The sequence below is a fragment of the Gouania willdenowi genome, chromosome 10 (genome assembly GCF_900634775.1).
Source record: "Gouania willdenowi chromosome 10, fGouWil2.1, whole genome shotgun sequence".
NCBI classification, from domain to species: domain Eukaryota; kingdom Metazoa; phylum Chordata; class Actinopteri; order Blenniiformes; family Gobiesocidae; genus Gouania; species Gouania willdenowi.
In genome coordinates this window covers 26,878,185-26,894,667 of record NC_041053.1, presented here as the reverse complement: position 1 = coordinate 26,894,667, position 16,483 = coordinate 26,878,185, and the positions used below count along the sequence as shown (strand labels likewise).

The window sequence follows — 16,483 nt, the reverse complement described above, 5'->3', positions numbered from 1 at the left end:
AGCAAGTTCCGGGGACAAAGACTTGGAGATCAGGAACACCTGGGGTGGAGTCTGGAGCTGGGGCTAGATCCAGGATCCCTATCCGCACCTCAGGGACACAAATCAGGACCGGATCACAACAAGAGATTTATAATATAGAGTTATATTTACAGCACATGTCAATAACAAATATATATATTCCAAATCGAGGCCACCGTTGTCAACACCAATGAGAATTTCATATGTTTCTGCTGGGGCAAGTGTTAATTCAGTTCAGTTCAATTAAATTCAACTTTATTTGTATAGCGCAATTTACCCAACAAGATCCACATGAACAAATATTTAGCCATCTAACAAAATCAACATCGTAAAACACCATTAAAGAAACATAAACAATTATTTAATGTAGCCTCCATACTCTCCCAACAAGATATATCTCATGACACGGCAGCGCATCCATTGTTTGTGTTGGAAACACAGAAACACGGAGAAAAAGACAACAACAATGACTCGGAACAGCCTCAGTGAGGCGCATCCACAAAGCCAATCCTTCCTTTTGTACCATTCACTGTAGAAAATATGAACAATTTTCTGACCTTACCTTTGCTGAAGCTCTGGTAACTAAGGTGTTGGTCTCCCATCTTTTAAAAGCTGTTGTTTTTCCTCAAAAAAAGTTTGTCTATTGTCTCTTGCGCTGTCATCCTGCCTGTAGTGTTATCCCGCTTCTAGCTAGAGAACGTAGCAGCAGCGGTCACGTGATATGAACTCACTAATGCACTCTGAACTTACATATAGCATTTAGCATTGCACGGTTACGTCCAAAGGCAGCGTAGAAAGCTGCATTTTTTTCATAAATGGTTGTCATATTGGGGAACTGACTGCGCATGCGCAAACACATAAAAATACACTATGGGAACAGAGGCCTTTGAGAAGGGAGGTGTGGCCTCCTCCTGCCTTACAGCGGTTAGGAAATAGCAATGTTTAGCGATTTGGGCTATGAAAAGCACAAAAAGCTGACACTTTCAAACTTATAGGTACTGTAGGCTATCGGCAATTGAAAAATAAATAATTTATAATTATATTAGAATTATAACAAATAATCAAAATATCAATTCACCCTTGGGTAGGCACTGCTTACCTTGCCTACCCTGACTGCACGTCACTACCACAGAGGCAAATAAGATAATACTATAATCTTGCACATTTACATGTCCACGCCTAATAATGTGAGCTATCCTTTTTATAAACACAGGACATGGCAATAAAACTTCACTGTGCTGAGTCCAACCCTAACGCATTTTACAAAGCAACGCTGTGACAAAAAACGTGACAATTACAGTACCTTAATGTGTGTTTAATAGTAACCCAAATGACCCAGCAACAGAATATCTTGTCTTTGTTACTTTATGAGGTTTATTATCAGCGATGGAATTTAATGACAGCTCAAGTTTGCGTGAGTTACAGTCATATCTCATGAACTGTGGCCCAATTATTTTAGGAATAAAAGCCATAAAACAGTTGTAAACCACATGGTTTAAACTATTGACTTATGAGACTTTGGCCCTCGTACAACATTTTCTGACAAGACCCCTTTAAAATCAACTAACTTCAAATACTTGAAACCATTCAATGTTGACTTTTTGCACTTTGTGGGTTTTCGAATACGAGTCGTTTATGAGAATTTAAAGTAGTTGAACCATTTAAAGTAGGATGTAGAATGTCAATTTTACAGGAATTATGTAGGCAAGTGAAAATCAACAGCCGTTGCCAAACAAGCAATAAAGAATCTCTTCCCAAGGATCACGACCATCAAAACTGCGATTTACACAGCTAAAAAAGTCGCAGATTGGTTATTTCTGTCCAGAAAGGCCTCGCATCAGAAACCACGCTAGTGTCACTGTAGCCGTACGGCCAACAAATTACAGGCCTCGTCCTTCCACAAACGCAGGTCAGCCTGGGTCATGTTAACAACAGTGTTTGTCGTGTGCTGCTGCCTGTCATGTGCAACGTCCACTCTTGTAAACCACAGAAAACAGTCAGCAGGGAGCTGCATGAGGGGAACCAGCATCACAACTGGAAAAAACAAAGGCCTTAAATAGATAAACAATGAGAGCGGCTGTACTTTAGTTAAAAGGAAGTCATGCTTACTTCAAAATGTGTAAAGCTCAACTATTTGAAAGTGTTTTATGTTATTTATGGTCATTAACATTGACTGCATTGCATTAGGACTGTAGCTTTTTACCACAACAGTTCACTTTTTAATGTTTCTAATAGCCTTTGCCAGCGGTTCCCAAACTTTTCCCAGTACCATACCCCTTCAGACATTTAACATGAAGCCATGTAAATCCAACACCTGTACACTTAAAATAATAATAATAATGTAATATCATATACAATACAGCCCTACAGTGAAATTTGTCTCTGAATTTTACCTATCCTGTTGAGGAATAATATATAATTAAAGTCAAAGAATAATTATTTGTAAGCACACAAGAAAACATCTTATTCAGAATTATCACTTGTTCGCTTTGTTTTTAAAATTAATTAACCTACTGCAGAGATTTTCAGAGAAAAACCAATCTGTGTTTTGTTTTTGTTTTTTTTTTGGGGGGCGGGGGTGGGGCAGATCTACCAACCATTTGGTGATTGAACATATACCAGTAATACAACATATTCATCATCCTGAAATTGTGAAATGCAACTCGCTACAACTTTCATGAGAAGGGGTGAGGTTGAGACATAACTCAGCAACGTTTGGCTGACTTTCATATTTGTGCTTTTTTTTTTTTTAATGAGATTGGTTCTAGTTTCTGACAGGCTTTGGCTTTGATTACTAGTTTCCAATGTTGTTACATTGTTTTTAATATATTTACTAGAACTATTTACATACCCCTATGACAATTTGCATTTCCCTGGAGGTACCGGGCCGTACCCAACTTTGGGAACCAAGGGTCTATACCAGGGGTCTGCAACCTGCGGCTCTGGAGCCACATGTGGCTCTTTGACTCTTTTGCAATGGCTCCTTGTAGCGTTTAAAAAAATATGGTATTGATGATTAATGACAATAACTTAAAATAAAATTATGATAAAATAATTGGTTACCCTAAAAATTAATCACATTGTGCAATAACTTTGCCACCATCCTACTTCACCTCCTGCAACATCTACAGACCATCAACTTTCCTGCACCTGTGGCTAACCTTAAGTTTTAAATCCCTGGTAAGATAACTAACCCAACAAAAACACTATTTTTGAAGAAAATAGAGATTTTAATTGTGTGGGAAAAGATTTATTTAATTGCCAACATGTCGGCTTAATGAATGCATGCTTGATTTGTTGCAAGAAATTAGCTATTAGCATGTGTTGACCGACATGTTCTCTCACATGTCATCAAATTCAAGTTATTTTTTTGTAGCCCTTCAAATCCATTAACTCATACAAGTATTTGATATTATTTTAACTGTATAGAATAATAACACTGTATTGTCTTTATTGAGAATGTTTTTTTTTTTTGGCTCCAGGAGGACTTTAATCCAGGCGAGATTAGGCAAAATGGCTCTTTTGAGAGTAAAGGTTGCAGACCCCTGGTCTATACCATTGTGGTGCTATTTGACAAACTTTGACATATTCCACATGACACAACAACAAAACTATTCTGTATATTTTCAATGCAACTAAGATCTTTTTTTCTGTTTACAAATTCATTAGTTATTGTTTCTTTCAGGAAGACATTCTGCTCTCTGTGTCAGATCTTTGCCTTTTGACAGAGGAATGAACATTTTTTTTTAAGTGGTGTTTCAGAAAGTCCTTTAGTTAGTCAAAAACTGATTAACCAGCATTTCTAGTAAAGTTTCTCAATAATGACTTGGCACCTGCAGTCATCTATGATCTGTTAGAACAGTTAATCTGAGTAAAGTCATAATAGGACTTTTTTTTACCCCCTGTGTTTAAACATGCCCGGACTTGTGAGGGACTTTTGGTTTCTGTGCATGTGTGTGTGTGTGTCCACATGTCGCTTTTGGTTTTTGGGGGGTAGCACTCGGCCTAAAATGACATTCCTGCTTTTGTATCCACATTCCTGAGGCGGCTCCATTCATTCGGTGTGACTGTGGCTGCTGCAGGGGAAGCCAGGGGTTTGTGAGGATGCTGGAGCCCAGTGTATGAGAGAGCGTGGGCCCGGCACTGCTCTCAATAGGACAACAAAAGGTATGAAAATGCTCCAGTGCCATGGTAATTAGATGTGAATGAGCTTTGAACAACTTGACATGTCTCAGGCTTTTCTATCGATGGCACAGGAATTCCAATGTCCAGCATGGTCCAAAAAAAAAAAAAAAGAAAGAAAAAAAATGGAGCTGGACTGGGGGAGTACATCCACTCTCAAGCCAAGAAAAAGCATGTTATTTTCATATTTTTGATGACCCATTGAACTTTTTATGGTCTTAATCACAAACAACAGTGTGAGTTTGACCTTGAAACCAGGCTGCAATGCATTATCCCAAATAAAACAAAATGAAATAAAAATAAAAATCCACTCGGGAGAAAACGCAACAATTCCCATGTGTCATCTATTCTCAGTGTTTCTGCTGACTAACATCAAATTGACCTTTCACTCTCATAATGCAGGCTGTTTCAACATTGCCCCAATATTACCCTAAGAAAACACATCGACTCTACATTTCAATGGGCCTGTTTGCCCATTCTCCAGCCTCACATTAGCATTCAGAGTGACCCCCACCCCATCCTGCTCCCTTTGCAACCAGTGTTTGCTCATCTCCTAAACCGCCTTTCTTTTGCTTCTTTAAAAAGCTGTGATGCAGCTCTGAGGTGTAAAGCACAGCTTGGTAATGATGGCTTTTTTTTTTTTTTTTTTTTTTTTTAATCTTTAGAGGGTGCACGGGTGTGAAAAGGTAGATCAGAGAAGGCACAGTGGCTGCATCTTGAGCTGTGTTTGCAGTGACAAGCATGGCAATAACCTTTTTAAGCAAGTCGACAGCAACACAAATGATCCAAACGACTGGTGTTTATTATGAGGGTGGGATGTGGGATCACAGCCTGCTACCTGGCTGAGGAATATGTAAAGGAGCCCCCTCGAAAACAGGGGCAGAGAGGAAAGAGAGGAAAGCTGGTGCCCAGAGCAGTTCTTCATCTGCTAAAAGAGTGAGAACTGCTGTTCAGATGAAGAACACATGCTGCTTTGAGCATCTAGAGAGAGAGAGAGAGACATAAATTAAATGATTCATGAAGACTTTTGAAGTGGATCAGATGGTCAAAGCACATAAAGCAGCGTGCTGTGTATATGTCCATGTCTTGTGTGTGTGGGTAGGTTGTTCTGCAGCATGCCACCCATTACTCAAAGATTTTCTCTCCTTATTTTTTTGCCAAATGGTGAAATAAATCACGTTCAAAGTGGTCCTACATTATTATCACATACTCATCGTTCCTGCTTTACTTTTATCATTTGCTAGTGGAAGAGTTCAACAGAGAGCCAACACATTCATTGTAGCAAGTACTTAAAGTAAACTGGGATTTTTTGTCTCACTTTCAGTAGTTTTCTCTCAGCGTTGACATTTTGTGGCGGCAAATCAGTTTAAAACTTTTTAGTGAACACATTTCTGCAGTTTGAGTCTGAAAATGTTGACCTCAAGAGCTCTTTTAGACTTAAATATTCAACAATAAGTCCATCGCAAACTGTCAAGTGCCAGCTATATTTTAGATTTATCGGATTTTACTCGTATGGCAATGCTGTGTCTGGTGTATAATGCATGTTTTAGACTTCTTTGAAAAAATAAGAAAACATTTAAAGAAGAAGAAGAAGTGTGTTGCATTTCCAAACATTTTGATCATTCATCTTAATGTTTTTCCTAATAGACTCCATCTGAATCATAACATAATCTAATCGCTAGAGCGAACATGGGCTCATCTGTAAACGGTCGCATTTACTGGTTCAATGAATGGGAAACCAGCTACATCAAATTCTGATGTAGCTGGTTATGATTTACAGTCCACATAAACAGGACTGAATCAACATAATCTAATCGCTAGAGTGGATATGGGCTCGTCTGTGAACGGTCGCATTTACAGACCATTTACAGCTTACAAATAAATGGGAAGAGATTTGTCACCTTTATAATAAGTGCTGACTAGGCCACTGGGAGTGAGGCCCAAGGCCAAGGCAGGCTGACTTGATACTAATATATCATCTTTTTCTGCAGTCAGTGCCTTCTCCTCGCCCTTCTCGCTCTGCGTGTTTCAGGTGTCGTGAAGCTGATGATGGCAGTTCCTGATCTTTGGTTCATGGCTCAACTAGTCTGAGACACTCTGATGTTCTATCTCTCTATCCTGTTATGTTGGTCCTTCTGTTCACTAACCCCAACCAGTCGAAGCAGATGGCTGCCACCTCTGAACCTGGTTCTGCTGGAGATTTCTTCCTGTTAAAAGGGACTTGTTTCTTCCCATTGTTGCTAAATGCTTGTTCATGTGGATCTTGTTGAGTTTTTTCTTTCTTATTATGAATTTCATATTTTGATAAGTGCATTGAGATGACTTTGTTGTAAATTGTGCTATACAAATAAAGTTGAATTGAATTGAATTGAATTAAGGTTATGGAGATTTTGAGGGTTATCAAAGTCCTATAAGATGGACTAAAACACAACATTACAATTTCTATGGAAATTACTTTTTTAAACTGATTGCTCAGATGAGCATTCACAATTGCACAGAGGAAATAGGACAGCCACTGACTGCAGCACACCTTTCCCATACTGGTTTCTGAATAACTGATCATTTCTGATAAAGAAGTTTAGTGCATGGCGCAGCAGTTCAGGGAAGACCTTTCAGAGAACATTGCAATGTTTTTGATTCTCTCCTGTGAGAAGATGTTCAGTGTTTCCAGACATAGCTGGTGATGATTTACCCTTTACCTGGAAGAGTGATGAATTTGGCAAAAAAAAAGGTGAGATCAAAATAGGCATCAAAATATTGTTTTGAAGCAAACAAAATCCAGACATAATAAGCGCCACTGTATCATCATCATCTTCTCTTGCTGAATTATCTTAAAAATTGCAGTGTGTTAACTATGCTCCACTATCTCACACACCTGTAGAATCACACGGCTGAGATCAGCTCCATTACCATCAGTTCTTTATTACCCAGCATCATCAGTTGTGATTACTTTTTAATAAAAATGTGTTTTTGTTTTGCCTGCACGACTTTGAGATTCATTTCAAATTGGCTGGATTTTAATGGCTTAGACTGCAGACAACATTCATTTGTAACGTAGTTTATTTGTAGCCTTGGGTATCATTGTATCTTCATTGATTTTTAATGAATGTTACTACGCATTGGTGAGACAAAAGCCAAAAACAAAATGGCAAAAACATTGTTTTATTTTACAATGAAGTCTCATTGAAAAAAAAAAAAAAATCATCTGCGTGCTTTCATTTTACATCTGTTTACATCAACTTCAACGTGACAGCCACTTCACGTTCAGCCATCTTTTACACCTACACATAGATTATTGTTGTTTGTTGACAAAAGGGTTCTTGTCTACACACAAACTATATTAAAAAAAATTAAGATTTTTTTAAAGCACCGTCTGAAGAGAAAATGTTTCATTTAAAACAGCTGCTTCTGTTCATCTGTGTGGAAACAAAAAACGGACTTTATGGATTCTCTTGATGCCACATTTGTGCACACCCACTGTTTGAGGGTGTATTTAATTTTCTTTCAGCAATATGCACCATAGCAGGAAAAAAGCAAACATTTAAAAACAACTTTACTACAGTTATTCTACTAACAACTGGAAGCGGAAAATGTACAGGAAATCCCTTTTGGTAACTTTATATCATTTATCTACAAAAAACAGCTGCTGCTCATACCTTATCCAAAACAACCACAGTGTAAAGTTCAATATAGAAACAACAGCTCAAAATGTTTAGTGTCACCTCCTCCTGGTCCAGAAACACATTTGGTATATTTAAAGTCAATGGTAACGTTTGTTTACTACAGAAACCCATCTGCTCAGAGTCAGTTACAGCTGTTTTCTCCACATACTGACAAATGAAACAGTCAATATTAGCCCAGCCAACATTTGCTGTTCAGCTGACTAAAAGGCAGAATCAGCATTTTCAACTTTAGATGAGAGACTTCAGACCACTTCTTAAAATAAATGTAAAACTAAACTTCATAACATTAATATTTAAAATGAAAATAAAACAACCTGGCTCTTGGCACTAAAGCTACAACACAAAAAAGGGTAACTTTATATATACATATTTAGACTGTGGGTTTCTGCTCACAGTTTAAGTATAATAGAGGTTTTTGCAGCATTTTTAAACTCTCATGGGATTTCGTTGTCTTGTATTTGGTTAAGTACAGTATATTTTATTCTCTTGGTGTTTTTGTTTGGTTTAATTACATCAGTAACTGTTTAGTGGGGATTTCATTTATTACCAGTCATTTTCTGTGGTTCTGGGTTTCACTTTGTTTCCTGTCACTCCCTGTCCTGTCAGCCAATTTTGCAATTAGGTCATCCCACAGGTGTTACCCTGCTTGTCAGTGTTTAGGGAGTGGTTGGTTACTGTTGTCAGAGTCACAGTTCAGCTTCCACCAAGTCTAGGCATGTGTCTTTCCTTTCAGCAGTTTTAGTTTCAGGTTAAATCTTTAGTGCTTTTGTCCATGTTTTCCCATCTGTTGGTTTCCTAGTTTTTCTTTCTGATTTTGGTTATACAGTAGTTAGTTTTTTTGGTAATGTGTCCCTGCATTTTGCATCTTGTTTAAAAAAAAAAAAAAAAAAAATCCAAACAAGGAAAATATCACTTACAGATTAATGAGACGTAACCGTATGACCAATAAAAGGTTATTTGAAAAACACTGTCTATCTCTTTATCCTTTCATGGGTTGGATACTGTATTAGGTAGAAAGTGAACAGTCCACATTCCTGATCCACAGTGGACCATACTTACCAAAAATGGGTTAATGATGCACATGAAGCTCAGCTGAACTACTGAAGATGAACTGAGGATGTTACTGTTGGTAAATGTCCTCAGATTGTGTGAGAACAGCAAAGAGCTGCTGCTGGTAAAAAGGAAAAACAGATGGCAGAAAATGACCTAAATATTAAGCTATCACAGACTCCAAATAACCCAAAAGAATGAGGTTTAAGTAGCATTTTAGAATGAGAAACTCCCCTCAGCCGACAGGATGAGGAGCTACCAATAACTCTGCTGGAGTTTGGTCCTCGAAGGAGATCCTTCACTGACAGGAAGAAAAAGTAGCAGCAGCAGTAGACTCGTTCTTCTTTTTCCAGCATGTTCCGGCTGTTCAGTAACTCAGGACAGTCCAAGAGTCTGATTAAAAAAGCCTGTAACGCATCAAGTCCTCAGTTATACCTCCACAACAAAACAGTCCAAAGTGTAGGGTTCCATCATGACGTTATTATACAGAATATAATGACATAAGTGGGCACAATCAGCAAAATAGCCATTGCAGTAGAGGACGAGCCAGTGAGGTTTTTTTTAAATGTACAAATCTGGAGATTAATCTGGTGTGATTTGAAGGTTCATTTGGAAATTTCGCAATTATTAAAGTAAAACAAAACCGGGTCTTGTTGGTAATCTAGACATTTTATTTCAGTCCTGTGGAACCTTTTATCCATTAAGTACTGAGTTAAATAAGGAAACAAACAGAAAAAGAGGGTGTGGGTCAGTGGTGACAAAGCAGAACCAGTGTGAACGCCACAGGACCGACTGGAAACAGGTAGCCCCGCCATAGAGGAGCCGCGGGTGAGGAGGCATCTCCAATCCCGGGTGTGGCCAGCCGAGGGGTCAACAGCTGCTCCTGGAAGGTGAAGTCGTCCATGACAAAGTTATCCGAAAGGTCTAAGGGGGAGACAGACAGAGACGCAGACGATTAGGAAAGGCAAGGGAATGAGAAAAATGAGAGCAGGAAAAAGGATGGAGACAATTAGAAGGAACACTGTCCCAAAAGCGGAAAAACACATGTCTGTCCTGCGTTCACATGATGTCTTACACAGCTGCAAAAACACAGTTACATCGGGAGAAACCCAAGTGACTCGCATTATCAGCTGCGGCATGTGGCTGTTGTACGCATTAGTTAATTCAAACTGACATACATTTCGCAAGCAGTGATTGGTGAGGAATGGATTTAGATGCTAAGAGATAAAGAATAAAAATAGAAAAACACAAAAGGTACATAAGGTTCTGCTTAAAAACTGGTACGACCAAAACCTTTGATGAGTTGTTGTGCCTGACAAGTTTAACAGTAGTGGTGTCATATCATATTGGCTGAGTTTCTTTTAAAATCCTTAATATGAAACAAACGGAAGCCCCAACACTCCACACTGTTAGAAATCATTCTCACAATACCTGTCAGGAGCAGCAGCTATTTATTGAAGAGGCCATCACTTTTGTTTTCAGTGCACCATTAATCACATGCGCTGTTATACGTAAGTGGGGAGCACCTAAATGGCATCGTGGCTGGTGCTGAGAAAATTACAGCTGCGCACTGGTGCGTAGTTACTGAAAGCTGACCGTTATTTTTAACTTTCACCTCTCCCTCTACAGCCGTAATAAGGACACCCTAAAGCAACACAAGTTTAGTTTAATGGGGGCATGGAGTAAGAGTTGTTGTGTGAGACGAGGCTTTTGTTAAGTAATGACCAAAAAAAAAAGACTGTTACATCCTAAAATGTTCAAAAACTACTATGTCTTTTAGTGGCTGTAATGACTTCATACTCCACCGAGGCATTGTGAGAGCCGTTTTCTGCTCAATGTCTGGCACAAAACAACAAGAGACAATGAAATAAAGGCTAAGTTATGAGAGAGGCCAGGGAGGGTATCAGTAATAAAGCAGCACTATAGTTAGGAACGCCAAGTATGAGCTGAGCTGTCCCCCCGACACACACGTATACACACGCGCACACACGCACACACACACGCACACACACACAGATCTGAGCTCCTAAAAATAAGCGATTGCTCCTAATTGAATTAGCCGTTTAATCTACATTGTATACTGTTCTCCCTGATGGGAAGGATCTAGTGGAAGGAAGTGGCTGATCTGGGTCACCCTGTGATCAGAGGGGGCACCCCTGAGGAGTTCAGTGGCTTTATTGGAGCTGGAACACAGGGAGCATATGAGTGACTGGTGCTGCGGAGCTCCATCAGGACCAGGAACCATCTTAGACAGCAGAAAAACGTTACTAAAACAAGCCCTAAATGTCTAGGCAGCATCTCTGACTACGTCTCAGCACTTTCGACAGTGTTCTACTTGGCTGTTTTTCTTCTCTCGTGTCCTCTAATGTGGCAGTAAGCAGACATTCTCGAAGTCATGAATGAAAGATTTGTCACTGCTGACAGCAGAGCACTGTAGTGCCGAGCCAATTAGGCTCAAGGTGCAATTTGATACGGGCTTTTATATACACAGTGGATAAGACGAGAGGTGGGAATTCAGCATTTGCATTAGTGTGCGTGGATGATTGAATGGGGTGGGTGTGCATTCGTGAATAAGCAGGAAAGCAAGTTAGAGTGCAGTGCTTTACACCAGCAGGAATGTAATGAATCTGTGAGCGTAGTCGTCTAATGCCTTAAAGATAACAACGTGCACTGTACCAAGGCAAACTCAATTTCTGCTGGATTCATCATTCATTGAAGCATTTTTATGCATGATATTGAAACGCACAGTCATGGATTTTCTTTTAAACTTTGTTTGAGGCTTATTTTCAATTTCTCTACAGTTCACTGTGATGCGCATCCAACAAACCATTCTCATTTTATTCAGGGACAAAATAAGCAGCATAAGAAATGGCAAGTTCTTTAAATGCTACATGTATGCTACAAGTTATGTTTACAAGATAATTTGTGTTTTATGTATTTCCACTTAAACAAAAGACATGCATATTCGTAAAAAAAACAAACAAAAAATAACCTTCAAGGTACTTTTCTGATTATTTTCATTTCTTGAAATACAACCGATGGGAACCGCATGTGATGTAGTACAGTTGAATAAGGGGCAGTGTTTTGCATTGCCCCCGAAACAAATGGAACAAAACTCATATTTCAGTATAAATCTCGATAATTTAAATTCAAATGGAGTCAAATAAATGTTAAACTTGCTGATGCAAAATGCCTCACATGCACATTTATTAACAACTTTTGGCTTTTTCTTCTATAAGAGAAAGCATGTGTGAGGTCTTTAGTGTGGATGTTTAGGGGAAGGTCTGGGTTATGACGCATTCAGAAATCCATCGAACTAAATGAGCTGTAAAAAATATATGAATTGATATAGGCGACATTGTAATTTTCTGTATTGCCACAATAGAAAATTCGATATATCTTGAATCTTGTTATATCGCCCAGCCCTAGCTTCTACCTTCTTCCTTTTATATTTGTGTAGTAATTTCCTCTAAATGTTTTTATATCACTTTAATTAATTAATTAATTAATTAATTAATACAATAATTGTTAAAGTTAGAATTTATAATGAATATAAAATGTATAGCGCAATCTTTTAATTATGTTGTTGAAGATAGAAATGGTTAAATGGTTAAAATGATCAAAAACAAGCTATCTATACACCAAGCTATCCTCTGCACGAGCCTACGTCTAATAATATCGTGGTATAATTAGTAATGAACACGTGTGTATTGAGACAGTAGGAGTGAATGAGGTGAGCCTCACAGACAGCAGTCGTCCAGATTGATTTCTTCTTTTTCCTCGCAGGGCCTCACAGAGAAGAGCCTGAACAGTGGGCAGACAGTGATAATTAAGCAAACAGACGGAGAACCGCTGGCTAAAAATAGGTCCACAGACCCAACTGTGATTAATGTGACCAACAGAAGTCCAACAGAGCCCTCCTCCTGCTCCTCCACTCAAACATCCCATTTCCAGACTATCACTCTGTAAAGGACGCTAGCTTCCCAGCAGACCCCTGCTAGCTTTATTGTGGCCTTAAGAGCTCCAGTTACAACCCAGGGGAAAGGTTAACAGTCCAGCCATTGATTTGGAATACTGAAGGCTGTGGACTATGGATGAACAGATATGGCAGTCACATGCATGTTAACTTCCAAAGAAGCATTGAGGCTTTAATGTCTGTGCGAAGCAAATTCTGAGCGCATGGGACATTTTTTAGGATTGCCATCCATTAGGGGCTGACATTAAAAGTCAGAGAAGGGAATCCCATTTGTATTCTTTATATTTGTGAAAGAAAACCCCAGATTGGGGTTAAGTTAGTCCCAACTATCTTCCGCTCGTCTGCTCATTTTAGAGACCTTTGAGATCCATTCATCCTAAAATTGAAATCTGATGGCTTATTACCATTTTTAGAGCAGAACATCATAAGTTATTGCCGGAAACATGGACCAGGAAGCAGGCATAGGCACTACTACATTCCCACTCTCACAATGTAAACTGCTTACAGAATTTCCTTTTCTGGAAATGTCAATGTACCAGCTTGGATGCCAGGATGAAACCATCAAGAAGTGATGCATTAAAAAAACTTTCCTAAAGATGCCTTGTTTTCCACAGTGGGTAGATATACAGTATTTTATTTTGTGTATTTGATAACTTCTATCACTTTTTCCCCAACACTGATTTCCTGAGAGAGTGATTTAGGTCAGTCTTTGTTACTGTATGTAAAGAAGCCGGTTCTTGTATTGGCAGTATTTCACAAAACAAGACTGGAAATCAATGGTTTCTCACTGTTCTGAGGTCTGGCACAACAGGCAATTAAATATTATTTGTGCAAAATAAAAAAAATACTTATTGAACTTAAGTAGTGGAAAAAAAGTAATGTATATTTTCTTGTCTGCATATGCGTGTGCACGTTTTATTCTTGCAAAAAACAAAAAAAAACAAAAACATATACATTTATTTGAATGCTTTGAAAAAGGGTAAGCTAAATTTTATTAGATGGAAACATAGAAAGAGAGGGCAGTGTTACACCCTAGTGAGGGGGAGAACAAGGGAGATAGAGTTTGGGTGGGACATACAAAATATGTGGCTCTGAGCTATTTTGGTTGTGCCAAAAGTATGTTATGTTACTATTGCGCTGTGGGGTGTAATCTATTGTGCCAGTCTACCGATATAAATAGAGTAATTAAAGAGGGCGAGACATCACACTGCTTCGGAATAATGACGGTGACTGTAAATGGAAAGAAATGGTGAGTGCTTACACCTGTTATAGAACTATTAGTTAGCCCCAATGTGAGCTTTCCCAGGGGCTTGGTGTTGTCTCAAACAACATTACATATTAGTTATGCAGTATCGCTAGAAAAACCAATACCGATGTCAACCGATATCACATTTTATGGCTAACACCGGCTTATATTCTTGGTGCGCCAATAGGACCATTACTCTCTATAAACCGCCCAAAAACACAATCTCTAGGTGCAAAGAAGTTCCCTGTAAAAGTTTCAAACTGTAAAAGTAATCAATGAAGTACTTTCGGTTTTCTCTGTTGCACAGTCACGTGCATTAATTGTTTAGGGGCAACTAACGCCAAGTTCATGCTTCTTCGCCACATCGACACCTTAGCAACGCGTAGCCCTCTGCATCTGTCGTCTTGACGCGTGTGTGAGGGCCATATGGTCATCAGGCACTTCCGATAATATCGGCCGTCCCTAACGTTGGATATATATATGGTGATGGATGTGTTAGGGCCATAATATCAGGCACCCCCCAGTTGAGTTGTATTTTTCAATATTATTCTGATGTTTTATTTGTCTCACATATTATTTTGTTTGATATTTTTGACATTTTAATTTATCATTCTTGTTAGATATTTCTGTACAAGGGCACTGTGATATTTTAGTTGGTTTATTTGTGGATTAAGCTGAATAAGGTAACACAGGCACTTTTGGGGCAGCACAGGGGTCCATGATGCCATGCGTAGCTCAGGCGACCCAGATGTCCGAGAGTGTGCAGCCACGCTGAGTTTATGTGCTTGTGTCTCTGTGTTTCAGGTAAGAAAAAGCAACGAGAGTGACAGTATGAAGTCCAAAGTTAGCCTTCTTTAATATTTACTGTGTGTGAGTGTGCAGAATATTGGAATGAGTGTTTGAGAGAGTCATAAGCATCATCTTTGAGCAACAGGTCCATGATGCCATGCGTAGCTCAGTCGACCCAGATGTCCGAGAGTGTGCAGCCACGCTGAGTTTATGTGCTTGTGTCTCTGTGTTTCAGACGAAGTAAAAGGATAATTAAAACCCACGCACGCTTGGTTTATTGAGTACAAGTGTGCAACAAATATTGGAGGCACCGCTGGGATGATTAGCGTCGTGTACAGTGTGACAAGCGCGCAGCACGGAGCTTTGAGTGAGGACAACGGGAGCGCGCAGCACGGAGCTTTGAGTGAGGACAACGGGAGCGCGCAGCACGGAGCTTTGAGTGAGGACAACGGGAGCGCGCAGCACGGAGCTTTGTGATGACAACGGGAGCGTGCAGCCTCGGGGGCGGGGCCACAGATCCCTTCGCAGCAAGCATGCAGGAGCTTGAGGAGGTGGCAGAAACAGTGTCACAGAGACTATGGCTGCTACCGATGGGTAAGCTCAAAGAGGTGTGTGCTTCTGCTAAGATCTCAAGTGAAGGTGTCACAACTAAACGAGCGTTAATCAGATTAATCACCGAATCTATGGACAGCATTATTGATTGATGAAGAAGAAGATGTTGCTATGTATTTTCTAAAGACACTATTAAACACAGTAGAAGAAAATAAAAGAACACTTTAAATAATGAAAGTGAAGAAAATACAGAGGACACAGCACAAGACATCAAAAAAACTAGGAAGAAGTTGACTTTAGAAGAAAAATATTCACAACTACAACAAAACAGTCTCGCTCTGCAGGATGAAGTGAGAAAACTGAGTGAGAAAATAAACAGTACATCTGAAAAATCATCTTCAGATCCACTAAGTGTGCAACCTGCAGCTGTGAACAGACTTCCGGAAGTGACAATAAGAAGAGAATTCAAGATTGTGGGCCAGATTGGGGAAAAAGGACAGAAAGACAGACTCTCATTTACAAACCTGATGCACCAGATTGACAGAGGCCTGAGTAAGGGACACAGTGAGGTTGAAGTGATGGAGGCAGTGATAAAGTCGATCAGCCCAGGTTTGAGTATTCGAGACATGTTAGAAATTAAAAGTGACCTCACCCTCCCCAGTTAAAAACTATATTAAAAGGACATTTTAAAGAGGACAGTTCAACAGATTTATACCACAGATTAGTGAACATGACACAAGACAATCGTGAGTCACCTCAAAATTTCCTCTTTAGAGCCATTGAGTTAAAAGAGAGACTATTACTTGCTTCAAGAGAAGTTGAATCAGAGGAACAGTATAGCCCCGAGCTCATACAAAAGAAATTCTTAAGATCTGTCGGTACTGGACTGTTAAGTGACCATATTAAGTTTCAGCTGAAGCAGTTTCTTGATAACCAGGGAGTGACAGATGACATCCTTATTGACAAAATGAATGAAGCAGCTAGTGT

The 16,483-nt window shown here is 39.3% G+C and overlaps 1 protein-coding gene across 2 annotated transcripts in view; it reads right to left on the bottom strand.

Annotated features, from left to right (window-relative positions):
- Positions 1-7,655: 7,655 nt before the first annotated feature.
- The window catches only part of gpc3 (glypican 3), a 142,487-nt gene continuing 133,659 nt past the window's right edge, over positions 7,656-16,483 (bottom strand). For both annotated transcript variants that reach the window (XM_028460013.1, XM_028460012.1), the window contains one exon: positions 7,656-9,857. In XM_028460013.1, the coding sequence (XP_028315814.1) occupies positions 9,682-9,857 (176 nt within the window). In that variant the 3' untranslated portion in view covers positions 7,656-9,681. The remainder of the gene's footprint in view (positions 9,858-16,483) is intronic.